General features: G+C 39.0%; 2 protein-coding genes across 5 annotated transcripts in view; one reads left to right on the top strand and one right to left on the bottom strand.

The window, feature by feature from the left end:
• Positions 1 to 491: 491 nt before the first annotated feature.
• Positions 492 to 8,422, top strand: LOC309506295 (uncharacterized protein). The gene is made up of 5 exons (XM_082180089.1): positions 492 to 911; positions 1,452 to 1,734; positions 1,822 to 1,902; positions 6,941 to 7,021; positions 7,107 to 8,422. The coding sequence occupies exons 1-5, from the start codon at positions 888 to 890 to the stop codon at positions 8,000 to 8,002; spliced, it is 1,365 nt and encodes a 454-aa protein (XP_082036215.1). The 5' UTR covers positions 492 to 887; the 3' UTR covers positions 8,003 to 8,422.
• Positions 8,423 to 12,117: 3,695 nt separating this feature from the next.
• The window catches only part of sagb (S-antigen; retina and pineal gland (arrestin) b), a 14,011-nt gene continuing 3,695 nt past the window's right edge, over positions 12,118 to 22,433 (bottom strand). For 3 of the 4 annotated variants that reach the window (XM_082180118.1, XM_082180119.1, XM_082180117.1), the window contains 11 exons: positions 22,066 to 22,110; positions 19,747 to 19,946; positions 18,909 to 18,968; positions 18,250 to 18,317; positions 17,121 to 17,256; positions 16,451 to 16,535; positions 16,286 to 16,358; positions 15,227 to 15,364; positions 15,066 to 15,143; positions 14,960 to 14,974; positions 12,118 to 14,868 (listed from right to left, as the gene is read on the bottom strand). In XM_082180118.1, the coding sequence (XP_082036244.1) occupies positions 14,700 to 14,868; positions 14,960 to 14,974; positions 15,066 to 15,143; positions 15,227 to 15,364; positions 16,286 to 16,358; positions 16,451 to 16,535; positions 17,121 to 17,256; positions 18,250 to 18,317; positions 18,909 to 18,968; positions 19,747 to 19,946; positions 22,066 to 22,110 (1,067 nt within the window). In that variant the 3' untranslated portion in view covers positions 12,118 to 14,699. Of the gene's footprint in view, positions 14,869 to 14,959; positions 14,975 to 15,050; positions 15,144 to 15,226; positions 15,365 to 16,285; positions 16,359 to 16,450; positions 16,536 to 17,120; positions 17,257 to 18,249; positions 18,318 to 18,908; positions 18,969 to 19,746; positions 19,947 to 22,065; positions 22,111 to 22,433 lie in introns of all 4 variants that reach the window. The other variant, XM_082180120.1, reaches the window with a different exon arrangement.

Below are 22,433 nucleotides of genomic sequence, written 5' to 3'. Positions count from 1 at the left end.
ACAAAAAGAGGAAAAAAGTTAGTGTTTCTGCATTGTAAAGTGGCCTTGGAGTTTACCTTGGGGAAAGGCACTATATATTTAAAAAGTAAATAAAAAAAATTAAAAAAAATTAAAACGAAATAATTAATAAAAAATAAAAAAGTAAATAAATTAAATACACAATTATTATTATTAATAATAATATTATTACAAAAATACAAGCTACTCATTACTGTTTTTTTCTGTTTGTATTTTGCACTGAATTAATCTTGTTTCTGCACATTAATCAAGGAAAAATGACACTGTCAAAACTGTATGAAATAAATGGCGCAGCCATCACAATAATTATAGTGTGACACTACAGCTGTCAAAATAAAAGATTAAAATAACAAATGCACTGCTGCATTATATGGGATACTCTTCAATGCCATTAACAGATCTGTGACAAGATATTCAAGGTACTATTGTGACATTTTCTCACAGAAAGAGTATTCTCTCTGTCTGTGTCTGTGAGTGAGTGAGTGTGTGTGTGTGTGTGTGTGTGTGTGTGTGTGTGTGTGTGTGTGTGTGTGTGTTCTGACCTGGATCGGGTCAGAAGACTGCTGTGTTCCCATGCTTCCCTGTATTATAAATCATCTCCAGAGAGGCATCAACTCTCTCCTGTTACAGTCCTGAAGGAGCCGCGCCTGCTCTCACACTGCTGTGTCACACACACAATGGCTTTCTCCTATTTTCTCTCTACTGTATTATTATTACTCATGATATTCTGGGCCTAATGAGGTCGAGAGAAAAAATATCCGACTCCCAGCGGCCGAACACACAAACACAAACACGCACAGGTGCAGGTATATAAGGTATAAGAGAAGTCGATTGGACATCAGAGATTTTTTCACACACTGAGGAAGAGCATGATGCTGCATCACTGGAACATGGTGGGTGATCAATCTGTCTCGCTTTCTGGCTGTCTGGTATTATTCGTTTAACTTCGCTTTATTTTAAAGTTAAATGAGCTTATGAGTACATTTATCAGTGGTGTTTGCCAAGTCAAGTTTGCTTAAATCACCTGCTTGCAACCAAACTTCACTAAAAGTGTTCGGTTCACTTACTTAAAAAAATTGAGTAAACCCGTTGCCTTAACATTATTAGATAAATAAACATAATGCTTAATTGAAAAAAATTAAGTTATGTGAACTTGACAATTCCACATTACTTAATTTTTTTGATTAAGCATGAAGTTTATTTACTTAATAATTTTAACACAATTTTTTTTTTTAAGTTAAGTCAACTGATCACTTTTTACAGTGTATAAAGGTTCCAAAAGAACATTTAAAAAAATCTAAAGAACCTTTTGTGGAATGGAAAGGTTCTCCATGGAACCATCAATGTTAAATAAAGAACCTTTACCTTAAAGAACATTCTTGACTCTTGTTATTGTGAGACGTGCTTTTTAAACTAAATTTTTTTGTCTACAGAACATGAGGAGTATTGTTGGGGTGTTGGTTTGTCTGTCTTTCGGACAGTGTGCTTTAATTCCTGACTTCCGCGGTACGCCGTTAGGATTACAGCCTACTGACAACACTTCAATGGTGCCACCATTCTCTTCGGGAGCAGCGGAGCCTGATTTATCCTATTGTCAGATGATTCTGGATGCTCCGGTTCCCCCCACTGCGGACCAGGTGCCCTGGTACTGCATCTGCTCCGCTTGCTCCGGAAACAGAGGCCAGAAAGGAGACAGAGGCGACCGCGGATTGAATGGTACAGACACGAAGTTAAACTCCATTGTATTTTCTCTCTTGGTTTCATATTGTCAAGGGTGTTACTAACCGAATCTGCTACTCACAGGAGCTCCTGGTAGTTCAGGTCCAAGAGGGCTCACTGGGTTTCCCGGTCGTCCAGGATTCACAGGACGTCCTGGCATAAAGGGTGAGACTCGTACTATGCATTTTACGTCAGTATGAACAGTGTTGGGGTAGTTACTCAAAAAAAGTAATTAGTTACTAGTTACTAGTTACTTCTGTAAATTGTAATGAGATTACTTTACTAGTTACTGCATTTGAAAAGTAACTTCACTACTTATTACTTTACTTTCCCGTTTCTTAATTTACCGTGTAAATACATGGACAAACATCATAGCCCTATCAGCCTGGCCCTGTCCGCATAGTGTTTATAAATGTAGCCTATACAAAATGGCATGTAAAACCATTTGAAAGAACAATATCCATGTCTGCACAAAGAAATATGCCTCACTGTAAAATCCACAAACAACTGGTTAAGGACAAATGTCCGCGGTGGTAGACACATAATCAGGGCTGGACTGGGACAAAAAAAAAATCGACCCTGGCATTTTGGCCATAATAATAATAGCACACTAATAGACATATTTTGTAAAACAAATGCACTGAAAAATAAAGGAAACTTTCATAATTCGTTTTGTACTAATTTCTATACTTGAAAGAGATATAAGCACATGATCTTTGATTTTGACGGAAACTGCATCAAGCTTTTATCTTGGCAGAAAACATGGTTTACAAACGCGTCTCATTAAATTTATAGTAAATTACGGTAATCATCAACTATGCAGATGTGGAAATAATGCGTTCTGGGTAATGGGTTCCTACACTCATGACATAGACATAGTGTTTTGAAAGTAACTGTTAGTTCTGCTTACCGCAGGCTCTACACTTTCTCATCTCTTTCCTGATCCTCCTCACTATCCCTCATCATCAGCCACGGGAGCTGATGAAGGTCCTGCTGCTGCAGAAAACATTTTGACACATTTTACAGCGTCTGCTTGAAGGGCCTGTGTCTATTTTTCACGCTATTTCTCTGCATATTCCTTGCGTTTCTTCTCCATCTCTCAGACTATTTTGACAGATACACACTGACACTGCTGCACGCTCGCTCAAAGCCCAAAGGGGGAGGTGTTTAAAGATGTGATTGGACCAGCCCAGTGTCAATCAAGAAAAGATCCAATGGGGCAAGGTGTTTCATGGGCCGGTCAGCTAACTTATCAGGAAAAAAAAAAACTGACGCAGACTTTTTTGAACTAATGCATTACACCGGCACGCACTTAACCCAGCTCCGCCAATTAAGCAAAACGAATGGGCCGCCGATGTACGAGTTTTGTGGTCCGTTAAGACAAAAAACAGAAAAAGAAAAAAAGTATGAGATATTGGCCCAAACGGCACGTCAGCCCACTGGGAATCTCCCGGTAGTCCCGATGGCCAGTACTTGCTGCCTGGGCATTGAGTGCATTTCACGCGAATATTTTTGTCCTTTCGAGCAATAAACTGAAAGTAATGTGAATATCGCCACTGGCCGAAACCCCCTGTCTCCGTCTCCATTTCCCGCTCCCCTTCGCACCAGCAGCTACGTCACTCAAATCGATCTTTATGACAACTGTGCCCAGAGAAGCACACACACACACACAGGCATGCATGCACCACTTAAACAGATCAGAGCTTTACACGCAGGCAAACACGGCTTGGGTAACGCAGGAAAGCGCGTTCCTATAGTCTAGTAAAGTAGTGTAGTTACCGATATTTTTAGTGTAATGCGTTACTTTACTTCGTTACCCAAAAAAGTTATATCGTTACTGTAATCCGTTACTTTGTAACTCGTTACCCCCAACACTGAGTATGAATGTGTGTGCATTAGTGTTGGGGGAGCTTATTCACTTCATAATTCAAAGTAGTTAAACTGTGGTGAAGCTACACACTTAAACTAGCAGTTAATTCCAAAAAGTTTGTTTCCTGTGAATGTGCGAGACTTCTGAATTAATTTGCCGCTATATGCAAATTACTAAAATAATAACAAAGTGCATTTTTGATAATTAAAAGCTTAGTGTTTAACCATTTTGGGGTTGGTCCATTTTTTGCCCATGAGTGTGTAGTTAAAATTTTGAGTGAAAGTTTAGAATGTTGGGTGTAGGTTTGGGAGCATAGTTAGAAGTTTTGGTTTACAATGTTGGGTGTAGGCTTAGGAGTGTAGTTGGAAGTTTGGGATTACAATGTTGGGTGTAGGGTTTAGGAGTGTAGTTGGAAGTTTGGGATTACCATGTTGGGTGTAGGCTTAGGAGTGTAGTTGGAAGTTTGGGTTTACAATGTTGGGTGTAGGCTTAGGAGTGTAGTTAGAAGTTTGGGTTTACAATGTTGGGTGTAGGCTTAGGAGTGTAGTTGGAAGTTTGGGATTACAATCTTGGGTGTAGGCTTAGGAGTGTAGTTGGAAGTTTGGGATTACAAAGTTGGGTGTAGGCTTAGGAGTGTAGTTGGAAGTTTGGGTTTACAATGTTGGGTGTAGGCTTAGGAGTGTAGTTAGAAGTTTGGGTTTACAATGTTGGGTGTAGGCTTAGGAGTGTAGTTGGAAGTTTGGGATTACAATGTTGGGTGTAGGTTTAGGAGTGTAGTTGGAAGTTTGGGATTACAATGTTGGGTGTAGGTTTAGGAGTGTAGTTGGAAGTTTGGGATTACAATGTTGGGTGTAGGCTTAGGAGTGTAGTTAGAAGTTTGGGTTTAGAATGTTGGGTGTAGGTTTAGGAGCGTAGTTAGAAGTTTGGGTTTAGAATGTTGGGTGTAGGCTTAGGAGCGTAGTTAGAAGTTTGGGTTTACAATGTTGGGTGTAGGCTTAGGAGCGTAGTTAGAAGTTTGGGTTTAGAATGTTGGGTGTAGGCTTAGGAGCGTAGTTAGAAGTTTGGGTTTAGAATGTTGGGTGTAGGCTTAGGAGCGTAGTTGGAAGTTTGGGATTACAATGTTGGGTGTAGGCTTAGGAGTGTAGTTGGAAGTTTGGGATTACAATGTTGGGTGTAGGTTTAGGAGTGTAGTTGGAAGTTTGGGATTACAATGTTGGGTGTAGGCTTAGGAGTGTAGTTAGAAGTTTGGGTTTAGAATGTTGGGTGTAGGTTTAGGAGCGTAGTTAGAAGTTTGGGTTTAGAATGTTGGGTGTAGGCTTAGGAGCGTAGTTAGAAGTTTGGGATTACAATGTTGGGTGTAGGCTTAGGAGCGTAGTTAGAAGCTTGGGTTTAGAATGTTGGGTGTAGGCTTAGGAGCGTAGTTAGAAGTTTGGGTTTAGAATGTTGGGTGTAGGTTTAGGAACGTAGTTAGAAGTTTGGGTTTAGAATGTTGGGTGTAGGCTTAGGAGCGTAGTTAGAAGTTTGGGTTTACAATGTTGGGTGTAGGCTTAGGAGCGTAGTTAGAAGTTTGGGTTTAGAATGTTGGGTGTAGGTTTAGGAACGTAGTTAGAAGTTTGGGTTTAGAATGTTGGGTGTAGGCTTAGGAGCGTAGTTAGAAGTTTGGGTTTACAATGTTGGGTGTAGGCTTAGGAGCGTAGTTAGAAGTTTGGGTTTAGAATGTTGGGTGTAGGCTTAGGAGCGTAGTTAGAAGTTTGGGTTTAGAATTTTGGGTGTAGGCTTAGGAGCGTAGTTAGAAGTTTGGGTTTAGAATGTTGGGTGTAGGCTTAGGAGTGTAGTTGGAAGTTTGGGTTTACAATGTTGGGTGTAGGCTTAGGAGTGTAGTTAGAAGTTTGGGATTACAATGTTGGGTGTAGGCTTAGGAGTGTAGTTAGAAGTTTGGGTTTAGAATGTTGGGTGTAGGTTTAGGAGCGTAGTTAGAAGTTTGGGTTTAGAATGTTGGGTGTAGGCTTAGGAGCGTAGTTAGAAGTTTGGGTTTAGAATGTTGGGTGTAGGCTTAGGAGCGTAGTTAGAAGTTTGGGTTTAGAATGTTGGGTGTAGGCTTAGGAGCGTAGTTAGAAGTTTGGGTTTAGAATGTTGAGTGTAGGTTTAGGAGTGTAGTTGGAAGTTTGGGATTACAATGTTGGGTGTAGGCTTAGGAGTGTAGTTGGAAGTTTGGGATTACAATGTTGGGTGTAGGCTTAGGAGTGTAGTTGGAAGTTTGGGATTACAATGTTGGGTGTAGGCTTAGGAGTGTAGTTGGAAGTTTGGGATTACAATGTTGGGTGTAGGCTTAGGAGTGTAGTTGGAAGTTTGGGATTACAATGTTGGGTGTATGCTTAGGAGTGTAGTTAGAAGTTTGGGTTTAGAATGTTGGGTGTAGGCTTAGGAGCGTAGTTAGAAGTTTGGGTTTAGAATGTTGGGTGTAGGCTTAGGAGCGTAGTTAGAAGTTTGGGTTTAGAATGTTGGGTGTAGGCTTAGGAGCGTAGTTAGAAGTTTGGGTTTAGAATGTTGGGTGTAGGCTTAGGAGCGTAGTTAGAAGTTTGGGTTTAGAATGTTGAGTGTAGGTTTAGGAGCGTAGTTAGAAGTTTGGGTTTAGAATGTTGGGTGTAGGTTTAGGAGCGTAGTTAGAAGTTTGGGTTTAGAATGTTGGGTGTAGGCTTAGGAGCGTAGTTAGAAGTTTGGGTTTAGAATGTTGGGTGTAGGTTTAGGAGCGTAGTTAGAAGTTTGGGTTTAGAATGTTGGGTGTAGGCTTAGGAGCGTAGTTAGAAGTTTGGGTTTAGAATGTTGGGTGTAGGCTTAGGAGCGTAGTTAGAAGTTTGGGTTTAGAATGTTGGGTGTAGGTTTAGGAGCGTAGTTAGAAGTTTGGGTTTAGAATGTTGGGTGTAGGTTTAGGAGTGTAGTTAGTTTAAAATTCTGGCTGTAGGTTAATAGAACAGGGTGCGGGTCTAAGGGGTAGATAGAAGTTTAGGTTTAAATGTTGGGTAGGTCTAGTGTAGTTTAAAGTATGGGTGAAAGTTTAAAATGTTGGGTGTAGATTTAGAGATTAGGAATATACCAGTTTGCAAGCAGCAAAACAGACTTTTTGTACAGCTAAAGTTACTGAATGACACTGGAAGCCTTTAATATTCAAGTTAAGAATGGCTGCACCTGCTCTTATGTTAAAAAGAAGGTGGATTAATCTGGGATGCATTTACCAAAAGCATCATAAGCTTAAGTAGATCATTGAGACCATTGGAAAGCTAGTTATTATCCAACACTGGTGTTAATTTAAATGAATTGTGTCAATCGCCGCAGGTGAAAAAGGTGATATTGGAGATAAAGGTGACACTGGTCCCACTGGATTTTCAGGACCGAAAGGAGACAGGGGGATGAAAGGTCAGTGAAACTTCACTAATGTATTAACATTCACACAATGTCTATCACTGCCCCTGGTGACCATGTTTGCATACGTGCTTCTCAGGTGACAAGGGTGACCGTGGTCTGGATGGTCCCACGGGAGATCAGGGTCCAAAGGGAGAAGACGGTCAGTGCCCGGCAACCTGTGAGCCCATACCAGGGGCGGATGGTGCACCGGGTCTTCCTGGCCCTGTAGGTGCACGTGGGTTACCTGGGCTGGCTGGAGACCCCGGTCCCAAAGGACTGAAGGGCGATCCAGGTGTGTCAGGCGTGCCTGGTGTTCCAGGTGTATCAGGGCAGAAGGGTGACCAAGGTCTTCAGGGCTTGTGTAATTGTAGCAATGGTGCTCCAGGAGCCCAGGGTCAAAAGGGTGATAAGGGTGATAAGGGAGAAATTGGTTTGACAGGGCCGCAGGGTCCGAATGGAACCACAGGACCTAAAGGTAATCAGGGAGATATGGGAATAACGGGTGTGCCTGGACCTTGCTCACCTGCCGTGCAATCTGCTTTCTCCGCCGCTTTAATCACCTCCAATCCTCTACCGAACCGCCCAGTACCTTTCAAACGTGCCATCTACAATGTAAACCAGCACTACAACCCTGACAATGGCGTCTACACCGCCCCTGTTAACGGAACCTACGTGTTTAGCTACAATCTGCAAGTGTCCACCCGTATGCTGAAGGTCGGACTCTTCTTCAACTTTGAGGCCGTGGTGAGGACAACTACGCCAGTGGAAATGAACACCGCCTCTCAGCAGGTGGTGCTGAGTCTGAGTCAGGGTGACTGGGTGTGGGTGCAGGTGAAAGACAGCACCACTAATGGCATGTACACCGGGATTGAGTCCAGCAGCACATTCAGCGGGTTTCTGTTGTACCCAGACAGATGTGATGACATGTTTGGAAGAGATTTTACCAACCCGCAAGAGTTCCCCGAGACAGATATCAGCTGGGGAACTCCATAAAGATACACATCTGTACCCTACGCTCTTAACCTACACCTTAAACTCTTTAACAACCCCAACATTCTAAACCAGCACCCAAATGTTTATCTACAGCCTAGACCAGGGGTAGATAACCCTGCTCCTGGATGGCTACCATTCTGCAGAGTTTAGCTCCAACCCGAATTAAATATACCTGGAGCAGCTAATCGAGGTGCTCAGGTAGCATGCAGGTGTGTTGCAGCAGGTTTGGAACTAAAGTCTGCAAGAAGGCAGCTCTCCAGGAGCAGGTTTGGCACCCCATGGCCTAGACTTACACCCTAAACTCTTAGTCAACACCCTCAAAACTGTAACCCGAATTCTTAACCTACACCCAACAATCTACACTGAAAAATGTATCTACTCCCTAGACCTGCACCCTAATCAATTAACCTACACCTTTCTTTCTTAGAAAGAAAGTTAACATTCTTAACTTTCACCCAAACTTTTAACTTCACTAGACCTTATTAACCTACAGCCAGAATTCTAAACTTTCCTGCAAACTTCTTACTACACTCCTAAACCGACACCCAAAATTTTAAACCTAAACATTTATCTACTCCCTAGACCTACACCCAACATTCTAAACTTTCACTCAAACTTTTAACTACACACTAGACCTACACTCCTGGGCAAAAAAAAACGGACCAAGCCCAAAATGGTTAAACACTAAGCTTTTAATTGTAAGTTTTGGTCAGGAAATAAGCCAAATTTAAGCAAATGCACTACTTAAAAAGCCATTGCTATCATCAAAGAATATGGGAAATTGTGGCAGAATATGGGAAATTGTGTGTGGAATCATGAATTACAATGAAACGAGTTGCATGGTGATGCTGAGAAATATAATACTGAATGTTTTTCCATCACAGTGAAGCATGGAGGAAAAGTGTCATTTTAGTTGCTGCTTCACTGTGAAAAGTCATTTAATGCTTTGGAGTACATGAGAATATTGCAGAATGGCTTGCTTCCCACAAATCCACAAAAAGTTGTTTTCTAAAGATGAATGATCAGATGTTATTTTTCAACAAAACAATGCTCCTGCTCAAATTGCAAAGGCAACCAAGAAGTGGCTTGAGAACAAGTCCATCAAGCTCATGTTTTAACCTTGGTCAGAGTCCAATTTTTTTAACCCTATAGTGAATATTTTGTATCACATTAAACTCAAACCAACTGAGAGACATTTTTCGTGAACTGTTTGAAGCCATTAACATTGAGTGGAACAACATTGACTTTTCTTCTTCTGGCAAAAAAGCTGTCTGCAAGTTGGGGAAGGCTATTCTGTGCTAAGTTACTTTATCTACAGTATTTGAGCAATTGCTAATTTCCTGACCAGTGATTTGGAATTCAAATGGATAAGACCATAAAAAGACCACTAAATATTTTGCCATTTTTTGGCTTGGCTGATTGATTTTTTTTTTTTTTGTACACCCAACATTCTAAACCTAAACCCAACATTCTAACTACACTCCTAAACCTACACCCAACATTCTAAACCTACAGCCAACATTCTAAACCCAAACATTTATCTATTCCCTAGACCTACACCCAACATTCTAGACCTAAACCCAACATTCTAAACCTAAACCCACATTCTAAACCTACACCCAACATTCTAAAACCAAACATTTATCTACTCCCAAGACCTACACCCAACATTCTAAACTATAAAAAGTGATCAATTGACTTAACTTAAAAAAAGTGAGGAAACCCATTGGTTTAAAATGAGTAAGTAAATGAACTTCATGCGTAATTGAAAAAAAATATGTGGAATTGACCTACACCCAATATTTAAAATTTCCCCCCAAAATTCTAACTAAACCCCTAAACCTACACCCTACGTTCTAGACCCACGCCCTGAACTCTTAACCGAATGATTTTGTCCTCTAACAAGCCTCTAAAATTATCCACTCTTCCACCTAACCCCTAGCATTTCTGTAATATTATACATTACACATAGATTCTATTTTAAGACCACTCTATATAGTTTGTATGTAGAAGTGAACCTTCGGCTGAAAGAAGAGCCTTCGCTTTCTCATGATCGGAATGAATTAGTCCAGGTGAATGTGATCGGTGTTTATTTACAGTACGTGTCTTGTAACTTGATTAAGTGTATTGTAACCTCCCGTGTAGATCAGCCGGGAGGTTGCTCCCCTGACACAGATGTTTGTAAAGAATGTAAAATGAGCAGGAACGCACCAATCAGCTGTTATATCATCCTCCCAGCTATTCAGAGGACACACACTGAGGATAAGAGCAAAAATGGGAATGAGAACAGGAAAGCTGGGATGGTTTGCGTGTCTCAGAATAGGTAAGCGGAGAGAAGAGAGGTGTTGTCTTACACAATAAAAGTGTTAAACACCTGTTAGAGAGAGAGAGAGAGTCTGTTTACATAGGGCTTATATCTTTTGAGTTTGGATTATTCAGACACACAACAATATGATGGGGAACCTCTTACGGTGTTGCCTTTACACATTGGGGCGGGGGGCCCATCCATAAAAATGTTGTCCAGGGCGCTGTGAATTTAAGCAACCACCCTGCAACAATATGACACAACATGAAAAAAACAACAATGATGTTCATGCTCATGTTCTGTGTGTTGATTACCCTTATACTTCCAATAAATTTTAAACTACTCTATAATCTGACTTTTTGTGTGTGTTTTTAAAGTGTTTTTGTGTGTGTTTTTATCTAGACCGATTAAAGAATATTTTTATTCAAATATCTTATTTAGCAGTTTAGCAAAATTAACATTTATATTGTTTTTGAAAATATTTCCACAGTGCATGTACACATTGTGCATGGTAAAAAATCCATCCACATAAATTTTTTATTTTCCCCATAAATCTGAAACACTGTCTCAAAATGAGCCATTCAGGGATGTGCTCCAATGTGACATCACATGGTAACAGGCCACGCCCATGACTGCTGATGGACTCCGCCCTATTAGCTTAGCTCCGCCCCTGAGTGAGCAGAACACAGTCCGCCATGTTTATCTCCTCGTCATGTTTAGCATTCAAGTTAGAAATGTATTCTTATTAATGTTTCTGAAGTTATTCAGTCAAGAGCAGTGAGTGATTTTCTGTTTTGCTTTTGTTGTTTGTTTCATATTAACAGCATATTTAGCAGTAGGTACTGTATATAGCGCTGCTTTCACTTTAATACTTTAATTTAATGTGAACTTTGTGTGTTTTTGACATAACCTTGTGTGTATTTGACAGTTTAAGCGCAAAAAGACGTGAAAGAGAACCATATATCAGAAGTTTAGACTGAAATGGCTTTGAAACGCATGCAGATAATAAACTTTCATGATGATGAAGAACTGCAATGTCACGAGAGTGATCGTGATGTTCTAGCAGGCTCCGCCCTCTTCTGGAAAGGGGGCGGGGAGCAGCAGCTCATTTGCATTTAAAGAGACATGCACGAAAACAGCATGTTTTTCCTTCCATTAAAAATAGGCATTTACAACATGGAACAATAAAATACCTGAAACTTCACAGACACGTTATGGGGAACCTGAGACTTACATTACATCTTGTAAAAAGAGGCATAATAGTTCCCCTTTAAAGTTTCAGACGACATTTGTAGTGCCATTTACCCACTTATTAGCAATTGCCTTTAAGATGCATTTTAGACATGTATTCTGTGTCGTAGAATAACGTGAAAACATCTTAAACTTGTTTTAATCACAGACCTTACTTCAGGCATTTAACCAAAAACTCGACCCATTGATTTTGGACAATGGAATTATGCTTTCCATTATTTCAGTCAGTTATACTGCTAGATTTTCCAAACTGGTATTTTGTTATTGTATTATTTAAATTTGTATAATCTGAAACGCACTGGTTTGTAGCGCAAACAGTACTTTGTCATTCTTCTACTTATTTTCCTATAGCGTTGAATGAATAGGAAATCTCGCACATTCATAGGAAATGGCTTATTCTGCATGGAAAAATAAGGTACGAAACGTAGTGACCAGCCTTGCTTCAACTGATTTGAAACACTAGTCAGCAACACAGTGCTCCCAGACATGACTTTAGCATGTTGCTAAGCTAAAAACAACATTCAAATAAGCATTTAACGCATTTGACACGACGCAACAATTGTGTAAAACAGCACTTTTTTATTTGATTTGATTTAAACATGCATTAAAGTCTAGCAGTTCAACACACAAAGCAATAGCACAATTGTATGTTAACTTGTGGCATTATTTTAACTAATGTTACAAGACTTTATCACGTGTTATACGTTACAGGGCTTCAGTAACACTTTTGTAATGATGGATTCAATACAAATATCCAGTCTTTTGCTCTTTTGGTATAGAGATCATGCTTGCCAACAGCAAAAATAGTTTTATTTTAGCTCAAAGCATTTACAGAGCAAATAACAACAGAATTTACCTCTTTAAAATGTTCACTGTAAAATAATTGGTTAAACATCCATTTGTGACAAATTATGTACTGTATATCAGTTTTTCCTTATGGAAAGCTCTACATTTATATTTTTAGTATTCTAGGAAGAAGCTTTTTAACTGAGTTCACACTTGGAACAAGGTTTATTTTAGATTCTGCTTTATTTTATGGTTCAAAAACATCTTATGCATCAAAATGCAAATGTGATCAATTTAACTAAAATATACACTCTTAAAAAAGGGGTTCTCAATTTTTAATGCCAAAAACATTCGATATAAGATCTTAAATGATTGTATAATACGTCTATGTTTAAAGTTATAAACTATTTATTTTATGAGCCGTTTAATGGAAAGTAAATTCATAAAATGATCCCATGATGGGAATTTTCTATATATGAAGCGCCTGACAGAATTCCATTGAACTTTCCATTTAAGAGTGTATATAATTATTAGAAGTGAATAGATGATTATCGGCCAGTTGTTTTTCGTACCTGGCTTAAAAGTTCTCGCATTAAAACACATTACATCATCTACAAATCTCAACATGCATCCACTAACGCTTCTGAATCTTTATATGCACGATTCTGCCGGCATAAACACTTATATACGTGTCATCCGTGGAGAAGGCTCTCAAGGCTCAGCCGCAGAGTCGTCATCATCGCCGATGATTCCTTTCAGATAAGAGCGTTTAAACTCCTCGAACACCAGGTCAGTTGTGTCTTCACTGAACACACACACACACACACACATACAAGCGTTAAAATCACACAAAGAGACACAAGAAACTCAATCAACGTAAAAGGCTGATGTAGAGATGAAGAGGAGCACTAAATCAGAAAACAGGAACAAAGGTGTTTTATGTCAACGACACACACACCCTTGTTTTGATGTCATAAAAGTGTTTCTATTGAACAGCAACAACAGATTTACTCAAAGAACGACGTTAAACTGGGGCTCTACACAAGAGACGGGATCGCATTTAGATCGGACACTGATATCGGCGATATAACTCTCGTTTCCCAGAGCCAACGCGGATCGTTTATCATCTCAAGAGTGTGTGTGTTGTTGGATAGTGTACAACACACATTGTGCAACGAACACGTGGAATCAGAGACACGAGGACTCTATATGAAGGGTTTTATATTACAGCACATTTAGCATAAGCGGTATCACGAACCCCGCTGAATATACACCCTGATAATGGACTATTGCATTGGGAAACACAGAAGAGTGATATTCTTACCTCTCTTTAGCAGGAGGAGAACAGGGAGGAAATAAAGCAGACAACATTCAGTTATTATCAAGGCAAGTCATATATACAGCGCTTTATACAACATAACAATTCATCAGTTATGAAACCAATTCAAGTTCAGCTGTAAAGCGGCTCTATGGTTTATGTTCAGTGTTGTTTCAACTCAGTTCAATTATGAAATGAGTTCAAAGCTGTTCTACACAGTAAAAAATGATTTTTGATTAGTAAAAAAAAGATTATTGGAGTATGTTTTAAAAGATAATATTATTTTCATTTTAAAATTTCCCGTTTAATTCACTTGTTTTTTAGTGTCGTGATCATACAGCTCAATTCAGCTCCAAATTCGCTCTGATCTGATGCAGTTAAATTGATAACATTACTGAATATTAATTGTCTTCTAATCCCGATCAAATTCAGAATTATATGAGCTCTGTTTCAAAAGCAAGTGACCATTTTACCCAATATATGTGTGCTAGAAAGTTTTATGCATATCAGAGTATTGCATCATTAATGCTCACACCAGACTCTATTACAGTCGTGAGTTGTGTGTATTTTGGTTTATGGTTATGATCGCTTATGCATCATCATGCTGTTTATTACCTCAGAAGATAGTTGACACATCATAGTTGACACTCATGTTTACAGTAATGCATGGAAGTTAATATGAGAGCAATTGTATATCATTTCTTCTGTATATGTTATGGTCCTTTAGCAGATACTTCTATTCTAATATTTATAACTGATGTAGTTTCAGTAAGTGGAATTTGCTCCATGTACTGTATGTGCATTTGCTATTAACAAATTGAGTTTGCTTTTAGGAACCGATGGATATTTTGCAATCATGATAAGCTGTAAAATCACACAAAAAATTGTATGTCTTTATTCAATATTTATGGTTTTGAATAGCACACAAAAATGTCCATGCATTTAAATTACACTGTTTTAACATGAATAAACTTGTGATGCATATTTGTCAGTCATGCATGAACTAAATGGGTAAGAAACATGTACAATTTCTGCACTCAAAATGGCATGGCATAGGTTATTATTAAATTTTTGCATGATATATACATGATTTTATATGAGATATATATATACAGTATATATATACTTTTTTTTTTTTTGTAAATGTGCTCACCTGGATCAGGTTTGGGATGCATGAGTTTGAAGGGAACCTCCACAGCAACCTCACTGAAACACACACACGATTATACCTTACACACTTACACACTCACACACTCAAAAGTTGAGAAAACTCTAGTCTACACCAATCAAAACTCACCTGGATCCAACGACGCTGTAAGAGAGCAGAAATAAAGCCATTAGCAAAGCCCTTCCTCAACACACAGATATGAAGCGACACTGAACCTAACCTGGTGTTCACTCACCCCGCTGCATTACACTTCACCACCACCCTGTAGGCCACCAACATGCCCAGAATCTCCTTCAAAACCTCGTCCTTCACACTGAGGAGAACAGTGAGATGAAGAAACATCAGGGCTGAAACATTCAGATATCCATGTATAGATGGCGAATGATCCGCACTCACATGCTAGAGGAGGCCAGGTTAGTGTCCTCATGCTTCAGTTTTCCATCCAGAGCGAGTCCATGTCTCTCCCGGTTATTGCCCAGTAGAGGACAGAGACTGTACACCTTCTTCAGACTGGTGCCAGCGGGCACAGTGTCCCTGTAACACAACCGTTTAATCAGTTTACCACACTTATTGTGTACTGTTACATCATAAACACAAGACAAATGTTACACAATTACGATACATTAATGTTCTGACAGTGACATCATACAGATTCCACTCTGACAGTGACATCATAAAGATTCCATTCTGACTCTGACATCATAAAGATTCCATTCTGACAGTGACATCATAAAGATTCCATTCTGACAGTGACATCATAAAGATTCCATTCTGACAGTGACATCATAAAGATTCCATTCTGACAGTGACATCATAAAAACTCCAATCTGACAGTGACATCATAAAGGTAACACTCCCCAAATGTTACTATGTATCTAGTGATCTGCTTATCTAGATTCCAAAATGTTTCTATTCCTATATTAAGAGTAGCAATGAATGTATTCTTCATGGAGAAATAATTCCCATAATGCACTGCGACAAGCTCAATGAACCAAACTGGTCCCTTTTCAAATTTCATTATTCTAATATTATTATCAATGTTGAAAAAAGTTCATATTTTGTGGAAACTGTGATTATCTTTGATGAATAGAAAATTCAACAGAACAGCATTTATTTGAAATAGAAATCTTTTGTGACATTTACACAAGTTAATTATTGCAAAAATAAATAACATAACAATAATATCATCCAAACCGGTGTGCAAAGCCAAGAAAAACATCAGTTGTGAATATAAACTTACAGTACATTTTATTCAGTACTGAGGACATGGATGAACACAAACAGCTCAATGATCCACTCTACCGCGTTTTGCGTGTTTTTATGCTTAAACTATGAAGTCGAGGAGTGATGTAATCAGTCACCTCAGAATGAGGACTCATTTATTATATGATGTCATAAGAGCATGTGACATTACTGTGACATCACTGACTGTAATAATGGTGTGTTTGTACTCACATGGTTTCCTCATAGGCCACAGGACTGATGTATTTGTCGTTGGAGTAAAGCACCACACTAGTAACCTGCTCCACTGTGATACGGAGAAACAGAACACACACACTAAACACACACACTAAACACACACTTGTACATCAGTTTAAAGTATGCACTGTGTTCATGTACCTGAGACTGACACGTCCTTCACATTCCTGTTAGAACTGTTGTCAATGTCCACGCTGATGTTGATCATCTCTCCGTGGTAGTATGTCTGTAACACACAGTCGCAGATTTAAATGGATTCTTTTACGTTTGGATATGCATTACAGTCAACCCAAAATGTATTCAGGCACCTTCAACATTTCTCACATTATCACAGCTTATTCGCTATAGTTTAGAAAATAGTAGTAAAATATGAGAATATCAGTTGATATTTGACTGGTTTTGTCCGTCCTTCTGTTAGACTGTCTCACACATGAATAATGTTGAATATCTGTCAGCTGTTAAATTTAACTACACAATTAGATAATACCAGTTTAGCTCAACCAATCACCAAGCAATGCTTCATTTTGTTCAGTCTGTGTGTAAAAAGAGCATTAGCAATTAAAGAAAACACACTTCAGCAAAACATGATCAGGTCAAAGTGTCGGAATAATGTTTGGTCCCAAATGTTACTGGTAGTCACTGTATGAAGAATATTTGGGTTTAATATGTCACAGTTTACTTTATTTTGCTCTCCTCACTTACATAAATGAAGTAAAGTATGTGTCCTGCACACACTAGTAAATAATAATAATTATATCTGGTGTCTGATTAATTTTTGGTTTGACTGTACATGTTTATGGCTGTGTCCCACCTCTTTCTCCAGACTGACACGCATGTGCAGCGGTTTATCAGACATCACAAATTCACAGGTGGTCTCAGCCGACGGGACGGCGCCGCCTTTATCTGGAGCATACTGGATCTTTCTGATGGCCAACCGGACCGAACTCCTGCAGAAAGAGAGAGAGAGAGAGATGCATTCATAGAGTAAAGAGTTGGAGTCTTGATCTTGTGGTTTTGCTCTGAAGACCACATTATAATGATCTGGGTCTCAAACAAGACAATAATCTATTAAAGGGGCGGTAAAATGCCCTTTTCACAAGATGTAAAATAAGTCTCTGATGTCCCCAGAGTGTGTATGTGAAGTTTTAGCTCAAAATACCCCACAGATATTTTTATAGCATGTTAAAATTGTCACTTTTTGAGGGTGAGCAAAAACACACCGTTTTGTGTCTGTTCCTTTAAATGCAAATGAGCTGCTGCTCCCAGCACAGGGGGCGGAGCTTCAAGAGCTTGTGTCATTTTACCTCACACACACATGCACTTAAAATTTCAAAAACATTTAGCTTTTATGTTCAAACCGGAGTCAGACAATGATGGAGAGACTCAAGAAGAAGTGACAACATGTAGAAGCAACAGGACATTTCTGAATGGTTAGTTGATGAATTTATGAAGCTGATGTGTAGTTATCTTCTAGTTATTGATTAGCATATTCTGTCTTGATAATCTATAAATCATGTTCAAGGGGCGGGTTTATGTAAATTTTAGGGTTGGTGATGTCACTAACCCGGGAGGAATGTGGTGTAGTCTCTACCAGTCGTTTGTTGTAGTCCTTAAAAAGCGATTTCTTTAAAAGCAAATATCTCCCTTTGCTTTGAACTTTGAGCGTTGTAACTTTGCAGATGTTGTTTATGCTCAAACAGCAACACTACACACTAACTAAAGTTAGACAAGTGAAATCATAATCAACCACCCCTTTAAAAGTTATAATTGCCTCAACCACTAACCAACACGGTATCTACAAGGCTTCTGATTGGCTACTATTATGCATTTTAATTTTTATTTCAGTGCATTAAAATAGTGATTTGTATTGTATTCTATTAATCAGGTTTTGTTCTTTTAGTTTTTTTTTTTGTTGATCTGTCGTTTGTGACTTTTCTCACCTCTTTTGGGCTTTTTCATCTTGATTTTCTGCACAGAACGCCTTCACCTCAAACTCCACTGCACAGCGCTGCACACACACACACACACACACACACACACACACAACTTTTACTCCAATTAATTAGACAAATACATTTCAAACCAAGGTTATTATAGTTAAACAAACTAAAACCATAAAAAAACACCCATTACTTAAAATTAGAGCTGCATGATTAATCATTAAAAGATTGTGATCTCGATTCAAATAAAGATTGTATCATTACATCGTTACACCAGTAGGTGGCGTCAAGTGACTGTTAAAAATATATTTGTCATGAATCAGATTCGTTCAAAAACACTGATTCGTCCAGGAATGAAATGTCTGAAGTCTATGAGTGAGTGAGTCATTGAATCATTCACTCAACCGATAAAAAACCCCACTAAGTAATAGTAATAAATAGTAATAAATTCAAATTAATTAAACATTTTGTTAGAGCCTCTAGTAAATTACAATTAGTTGTCTAATCAGAATTGTGGGAGAATTGTGATCTGTATAAAAAATTAAATAAATGTAAAAAACATTTTCATTTAGTGCAACTAAAATTCAAAATATTAATAAAAATTACAATATTATCGGAACACTGAATGTTTGTGGTTCTGATGTTTTGAGACCATTTACCTTTCCTGGGTCAGTGGACGCCGGCTGCAGCGCTACAGAACACGGCAGGTTATCTGGAAACTGAGAGAAAACACACGCAATCAGAAATCACAACATATTCCCCCGCACAAACCCACTTAAAGTGCCCCTGTTATGCTTTTTCGGATTTGATCTTTCATGTAGTGTGTAATAGAGCAGTTTGTGAATGTGAAAGATCTGCAGTTTCAAATGTCAAAGGATCAGATAAATGGAGTTTTTGTCTCTTAAAAGAAAGAAGCGATCCTGAACTGAAACGAGTCGTCAGTAATTCAGTCTCACTTCCAGCTGAAGATACATAGGTTTGTAACTAATTTGCATAATGCCAGCCTGTGGTCTTGATTGGCTGAACAGCGTCTCTTAGCTCCGCCCTCAAACACTGTAGTGTATCTGAGACTGGAAGAGTTTGGTTCGTGTTGTTCATGTGGAGAAGACGCTGTTTTCTGCAGATTGATACGGTAAAACCCACGCCATCGTCACTGTTTGTATCACTGTGTGTCAAGAGCTGAGATTCAGATATGATAATGAGCGTTTACTTTCTGACCAATCAGAGCAGAGCAGCTCTCAGAGAGGCGGGGCTTAGAGAGACTGAATCTTCAAACGAAGCGTTTCAGACACTGAGAGAAAAGAGCTGATGCTGAAGTGGATATTATGAGAAAATTAAAGTGTTTTGGACTTGGATGCATGTAAACGTATTGAAGGAGAGGCCAAAACAAAATTAGAAATTAAAATAGCACAATAGGTGCACTTTCAAGCAAAAGTTTATGTCCGTCTTCTTGTGCTGTTTGCATCCATGATTAAAGTGATCAGAAATGACTCTAACCTCAAAGAAGAAGGGATACGCATCGTCTCCGAGCTTGCGCAGGATCTTCTCCTGCACTTTAGTGTGTACGCTGCGCTCCTTGTCCTGGAGAGGAGGATAGACCTGCCGTGTGCACAGGAATATATCCCTGCGGAACGCAATTCCCATGACGTCCATATCGTCCCGACCGTAGCGGAACGTACAGGACAACATGATGTAGACTAGAGGAGATGAACACACACACACAGCAGATTCATTAATCTACATGTGTTTCAGAGCCTCAACACACACACACACACACACACACACACACACACACACACACACACACACACACACACACACACACACACACACACAGCAGATTCATTCATCTACATGTGTTTCAGAGCCTCAACACACACACACACACACACACACACACACACACACACACACACACACACACACACACACACACACACACACACACACACACACAGCAGATTCATTCATGTACATGTGTTTCAGAGCCTCAACACACACACACACACACACACACACACAGCAGATTCATTAATCTACATGTATGGAGTCAATATAGGGCCATATATATCTGCAAAATAAAACAATGTTTTGCAAACAAAAAATATGTTTTGCAAAAAAAAAAAATATGTTTTGCAAAAAAAAAAATATGTTTTGCAAATAAAAATAGAGTATTGAGAATTTTTCTTGCTTTTTTGCAAAAAAAAAAAAATTTGCAAAAGAAAAGTTAACCACTGAGAGAAAAAATAAAGTTTAGCACAGTAAAACTTCAGCAGCATTGACTTTGCAACACATATTTCCCTTTGCGCCGCTCCTTTAAATCCGCGTTTCAGTCATCCGTGCCTCTGCGGCGCAAGCTTTCCTTTGCGCTTCATTTTTCTTTGCGCCTCGCTTTGTGTCCCTGATTTGACGTGGGGGGAGGGGTCAAGAGGTTGGGGTGTGTACAAGGGACGAAGGCGCGTCCCTCTCGGAACGTCATCAGCGCGAGCCCCAGACCGAGTGGATCGATCGAAATGGCGGAGCAGAGACATGCTGTGCTGCGTTCCAGTCCACTTTTAGACACGCACTTGCGAACTTCCCTAAGCACTTCCCCTTGGGGGAATCCCTGCCGCCATTTGAAGTGCGTTCCACTTCGTGAAGTGGACGAGGGAAGTTTATATGGACAGACCCTCGTTCCCTCGATTTTGACCGAGGGAGCGAGTCTGCTTCAAATGTACACTTCAGGCACCTATATGTCCCACAATGCAGTACGATTGTGACGTCACCACATATCTCGTCTAATCACCACCACACAGACAACTCTATGATATATTAATTATAATGTTTTAAATTTAAAACAACCCAAACACACCTATAAACATTTGGATACTGCATTAAACAAATTATTAAAGGGAAAAAAATTAAATAATAAATCAACTCCACAGCTGATTCCAAGTGATCAAGGGCTTAGGACGTTCCAGTTCAGCCCATTGCAGTTTCCGCCAGTAGTGGGCACTCGCAATGACGTACATCCGAGTGAACGAGATGAAGGGAAGTTAGCGAGTGAAGAGCATGACTATTTTGGACTGGAACGCAGCACGGGTGATGGATCACAGGTATGTATTATTGACAATAATAGTCTGGGGCTCTATTTGCCTGCTGATGAGAATATGTATATTGTGATGTAATATCTGTATGTACGCTCAGGTTTGTTTGTAAAATCTGAAGTTACGAATGCCTTTTTTGTTAATGTTCTATAAATATGTCAATAAAAAAAAGTCTGGGGCTCGCGCTGATGACGTTCCGAGAGGGACGCGCCTTCGTCTCTTGTACACACCCCAACCTCTTGACCCCTCCCCCCACGTCAAATCAGGGACACAAAGCGAGGCGCAAAGAAAAATGAAGCGCAAAGGAAAGCTTGCGCCGCAGAGGCACGGATGACTGAAACGCGGATTTAAAGGAGCGGCGCAAAGGGAAATATGTGTTGCAAAGTCAATGCTGCTGAAGTTTTACTTTGCTAAACTTTTTTTTTTCTCTCAGTGGTTAACTTTTCTTTTGCAATTATTATTTTTTTGCTTGCAAAAAAGCAAAAAAATTTCTCAATACTCTATTTTTATTTGCAAAACATATTTTTTTTTTGCAAAACATTTTTTTTTTTTGCAAAACATTTTTTTTTTTTGCAAAACATTGTTTTATTTTGCAGATATATATGGCCCTATATTGACTCCATATACATGTGTTTCATAGGCTGTACACACACACACACACACACACACACACACACACACACACACACACACACACAGCTCAGCACCGCCATCTATCTGTGTCTCTCACCTTTCTTTCCTTTCACCTGCTCTGGGTCGATCAGCACGACTCCATCTGAGAGAAAAATATATATGCATTCAGAATAAAAACTATATATACATATTTTTTTTAAATACAATTACAGAAACACAACAAAATTACTACAAATTATGGTTTTAATACATTTTTAATTATATATATATATATATATATATATATATATATATATATACATATTTACATATTTTATTTCAGTTAAAGTTTTTTTTTTGTTACAAAAGTTTTATGTTTTTGGTTTTAGTTTTTTTTAGTAAGAATAATAAGTCTGCTTTCCATTCACTTCAATGGGAGAGAAGAAATGCAAGAACATTTAAACACTTTATTTAAAGCCTTTATTA

Source organism: Leuciscus leuciscus (genome assembly GCF_965113295.1).
Source record: "Leuciscus leuciscus genome assembly, chromosome: 9".
Taxonomy (NCBI): domain Eukaryota; kingdom Metazoa; phylum Chordata; class Actinopteri; order Cypriniformes; family Leuciscidae; genus Leuciscus; species Leuciscus leuciscus.
The sequence above is the reverse complement of the archived record's forward strand: the minus strand, read 5'-3'. Positions and strand labels throughout refer to the sequence as shown.